The sequence below is a fragment of the Acyrthosiphon pisum genome, chromosome A1 (assembly GCF_005508785.2).
Source record: "Acyrthosiphon pisum isolate AL4f chromosome A1, pea_aphid_22Mar2018_4r6ur, whole genome shotgun sequence".
Lineage (NCBI taxonomy): Eukaryota > Metazoa > Arthropoda > Insecta > Hemiptera > Aphididae > Acyrthosiphon > Acyrthosiphon pisum.
Genome location: NC_042494.1, coordinates 112,057,834 through 112,062,199, shown reverse-complemented (window position 1 = coordinate 112,062,199; position 4,366 = coordinate 112,057,834). Strand labels below are relative to the sequence as shown.

General features: G+C 28.7%; 1 protein-coding gene across 1 annotated transcript; it reads right to left on the bottom strand.

The window, feature by feature from the left end:
* Positions 1-335: 335 nt before the first annotated feature.
* Positions 336-1,220, bottom strand: LOC100162422 (small nuclear ribonucleoprotein F). Its single transcript, XM_001948117.5, has 3 exons — positions 1,067-1,220; positions 722-942; positions 336-553 (listed from the first exon to the last, which is right to left on the bottom strand). Exons 2-3 carry the CDS (start codon positions 916-918, stop codon positions 481-483), a joined length of 270 nt encoding a protein of 89 aa, XP_001948152.1. The 5' UTR covers positions 919-942; positions 1,067-1,220; the 3' UTR covers positions 336-480.
* Positions 1,221-4,366: the final 3,146 nt, after the last annotated feature.

Sequence of the window (4,366 nt, the reverse complement as noted above, 5' to 3'; positions counted from 1 at the left end):
ATATACTTTGAGCAATTCAAATACACCAAATGAAGGCACTGAACAGAGCCCTACTTATAAATTTTGGAATGCAGGGCTTATATTTTGTGAGGTCTCTTAAATTAAATCATAAACTTATTTATTAAGACTAAGTAAATTTACTATAAGTCTATAAGTATTTCTTGATTGATATAAATATATCGTGTATAACTGTATTAGACTAATATATGAGGGCTCTAATTATGCCATTGTCTGTAATTGCAGCCCACTGTCAAGTAAGACTCTGCCACTGAGAAGGTAGGTTACCTATATACTTTTTTTTTTTTAACACAAGTATAATTAGAAATAGGTTCTTATTTAAACAAAAGTATTTAATTTTATTCATAATCTAATACTAATGTTATAATTTATACAAAAAAATTATTTTTATTTTTAAATATATATATTTTAAAGTAAAATTAAATTTATTTTGAAAATTTGGTTGAGTTGTTATTACCTAATTCATTCTTTCATCTCTGCATCAGCCTCTTCATTTTCATCATCAACTGATCTGATGTAAAGAACGTTATTACACCTGGAATTGAAAACATTTATTTATTGGTAGTTGTTAAAATACTTAGGTAGGAAGGTACATTTTTAATAGCTCTTTTAGAATTGTCATATCGTAAGTGTGGACAATTAATAAACAATTAATATTTTAATTAGTTTGAAAAATCATAATAATATTTTGAGAATGACTTACCTAATCATAATTTCACCCAATAGAGCTGGTTCACTACCTTCCACAAATTCTGTAGCACTAGCTAGTTGTATGTTCATATAATTGTCAGTGGACACCAAAAATCCTTTATATTCATGACCCCATTTAAGCTTAACGATTATGGTCTTACCCATAAGACCATTAAGGTATGGTTTTGGATTTACAGGCATAGTAGCCATGATTATGTATGTTATTTGATAGTTCTGTGAAAATTTTTGTGATTAAAATTTAAATTCAAGTACAGTAAAATGTCTATACAATATAATAAAAGTATAAGTGTTTTTCAAGGACCTGAAGAAATTACTGTTCTAATAAAAATATTTTTACCTTTTACAATTTAAATAATCGTGAATAATTCACGGCTTCACGCGATCGACTTCAAAAGTTTAAACAATCAAAACCAAACTAATAAATATTAGAGAGATAAACAATATATTTTCATTTTTCACGTACTGCCGGCAGTTATCATTATCTTTTCTATGCTTCCTGCCCTCTGATTGGTCGTAATCATGATTCATCAACATGGTTGAAATCACCTATTATGTGGTTAATGGTTAGTGGTCTACAACAAATAAATAAACAAGCATGATCGCGACGCTAAAATATAGCGGGACTACAATGGTCGGTTCCACGGGCCACGGCTATAGAATATAGATACTATAGTTCTAACTTTTAATATCCATGAAGACTATAGAATTATAGCCTTAGATCATATACTACTAATTTGTCATGATATTTGTTCTATATAGGTAGTATATGATCTGAGATTCTAGCCTTCATACTAATATCTTTAGGTGACACCTCAAAAAACCGAAGCCCGAAGTCGGCGCGTCTGTGCATGGAACAAAAAATATAGTGATCTTATTTAGCTGATAGAGAACTTGGAAGAATAACTATACATCATGGAGCAAAAGGTTATTTCCACTGTAATTTGACTTTTCATTTCAAATGAATATATTAATTATTCGAATTATTAAGAGAATATCGCACCAGCATGTCACTGTCTTATACACCACACCATAGGCGCAACTTCAACTTTTGATTGGGGGGGCTGAATATATTAAAGGCAAGCAGACCATTACAATATAGCATTTTAAAATTGTATGTCCTAGATTTTTTGGGAGGGCTACAACTAAGTTTGGGGGGGCTTAGCAACCTCAAGCCCCCCCCCCCCCAATTTGCACCTATACGACCACATACGTACGATATAGCAAATGTTCGTTTGCTAGTTTCAATAGCGTGCTGTCAGTTTTGATAGCATATTACAGAGTGAATTAACCTATTATATAACTTTTAAGTAAAACATTATCTGTGTTCTCTCATTGGTTTTTTATGATATTTTAATTTTTAAGTGAATTATGAACATTTTCAAATATTAATATTTTACATACTCATAACTCGTTGAAAAATTAAAATATCATAAAAACCCAACAAATAAACACAGATAATGTTGTTACTTAAAAGTTTAATAATGTATGTCTATTCACTCTAATATCAAAACTGACAGCACCCTATTGAAACTAGTGAACGAACATTTGCTATGTCGTACGTGTGCAAGACGGAGACCACACATGCGGGTGCGTCGTCATCTTAAAGGAGCACAAAACACAAAATACATTTTTTAAATTGAATGGAATGTTCAATTCTTAGAATAATGGTACAGGTTTTACGTTTCTATTTGCATTATTTAATAAGTTATGTTTATGAGTTATGAGTTATGAGCAATTGAAAAAAGACGCGTGACGTCATTGGACACGGCTCTATATCTTATATACTAATTACTAATACTATAAAAGTTCCTGGCTTCTATAGACATATAAATTATAATGGAATTCTATATTTCTATTATTATATGTCTATGCTCATTGCTCGCTTCACACAACGATTTACCAACCTAAAAATTTTATTTTTGAAATTTAATTTACATATAGATGTGTGATTTTATGTGTTAAAGACGATAAAAATATCAAAATTTCAATATAACGTTTAGTTCATTAAATATTAAAAATCTTAAAAGAGATATTATTTTAATTTTTATACTAGCTGATCCCACGCACTTTGTTCCCCGTAAGAAATGACAATTTTCAAAAAAATTGTGATTGTTCAACTCTTTCTGGGTCTTGGCCCTTGGGTATAACTCGTTGCAGTAGAATCTAGGAAAAAAATACCCAAAGCTATACCTAACCGTACTAGCTGTTGGGTACAGTCACGGTTTTATCTTTTAAGACCGTGGGTACAGCTGTCAAAAATAATAATTAATATAATAATAAAAATTTAAAAAATTTGAATGATGTTTTAAAAACCATCCAGAATGAATTCCTATTATAACAAGCTAAAATTGTTTAAAACTACCTTTCAATTTATGATGAATAATTTATAATATGAAACGTTTTATATTTATCTATACAATTTGATATATACCATATGGCATATTATTATCATTACACTAAAACTAAATACTAAATTACTAAGTTAGAGAAAAAGCCAATAATATGATCTTCATTAAGGAACTTGAAAATGAAATATATATATTATAATATTATATAGTATATACCTACATTATATAGATATGTAAGCTTCTTTCTATTTTTTATATTATATGATTTTTTGTGTAACTTTAATGTATTTTTAATACATTTTTAACATATTTATACTTCGATTTTGATATATTTTCATTCATTTTTTCGGGACTTTTTTTTCCGATTACCCAATTATTTAGCTATATTTAGTGGGAGGTAATTTTGACGATTATATAAGTAACAAATTTGTTTAGATTTTACTGTAGGTAAAATTAAAGTATCATTTAATAGTCAATCATATTATATAGCATTATAATTTATAGCCCACCCCAAAAATTATTTCTATATACGCCACTGGAGTGAATTTTAATATTTGAAAAACTAAACGCTATATTGAATTTCTGATACTTTTATCGTCTTAAACATTAAGTTAAACGCAAAATCACACATTTATTCGTAGACTAAATTTCAAAAATAAAATGTCTAGATTGGTACCTAAATCGTTGTGTGAAGCGAGGATAAGATAATGTAGGCAATTACGATTATTCGTACCCAATGACGTCACGCGGCTATTGAACATTTCTTAAAGGAGCACACAACACAAACATTTTAGATTCTGAGTGGAACGATGAATGTATTGATTTTACAATGATGTGTGTTTTTTTATTTTTATTTTTATTTTTGTGTCTGTCATCACCTTTTAGGACAGTAAAAGTGCTTGGATTTTCTTCAACAGTACCTTTTCTGATAGGAAAGTGAATCTAGTTGGTACTTTGGGGGGTCAAAAGTAAAATTTTTCCAATAGTTTTCAAAAGTGCCGTGAAAAACAAAAGAAAAATTAAGGAAAAACGGGAATTTTTACGCAAAATCTGTTTTCGAGAAAATTGATTTTGGTTTTTGGTATAACTTTAAAACGAATGACTGTAGATACATGAAATTTTCACTGGTTGTTTATATTTCCATTTTCTATACATGATAAATTTTTCAAAATATTTTGATTTGTTTTGAGCTGTTTACGGACAATTCCAGTTTCCAATTTAATTAGTTTTTTTTTCTATGAATGTCAATAAAACTTTTATTTGTTGAGTAAAAAATACTTGAAAATTTA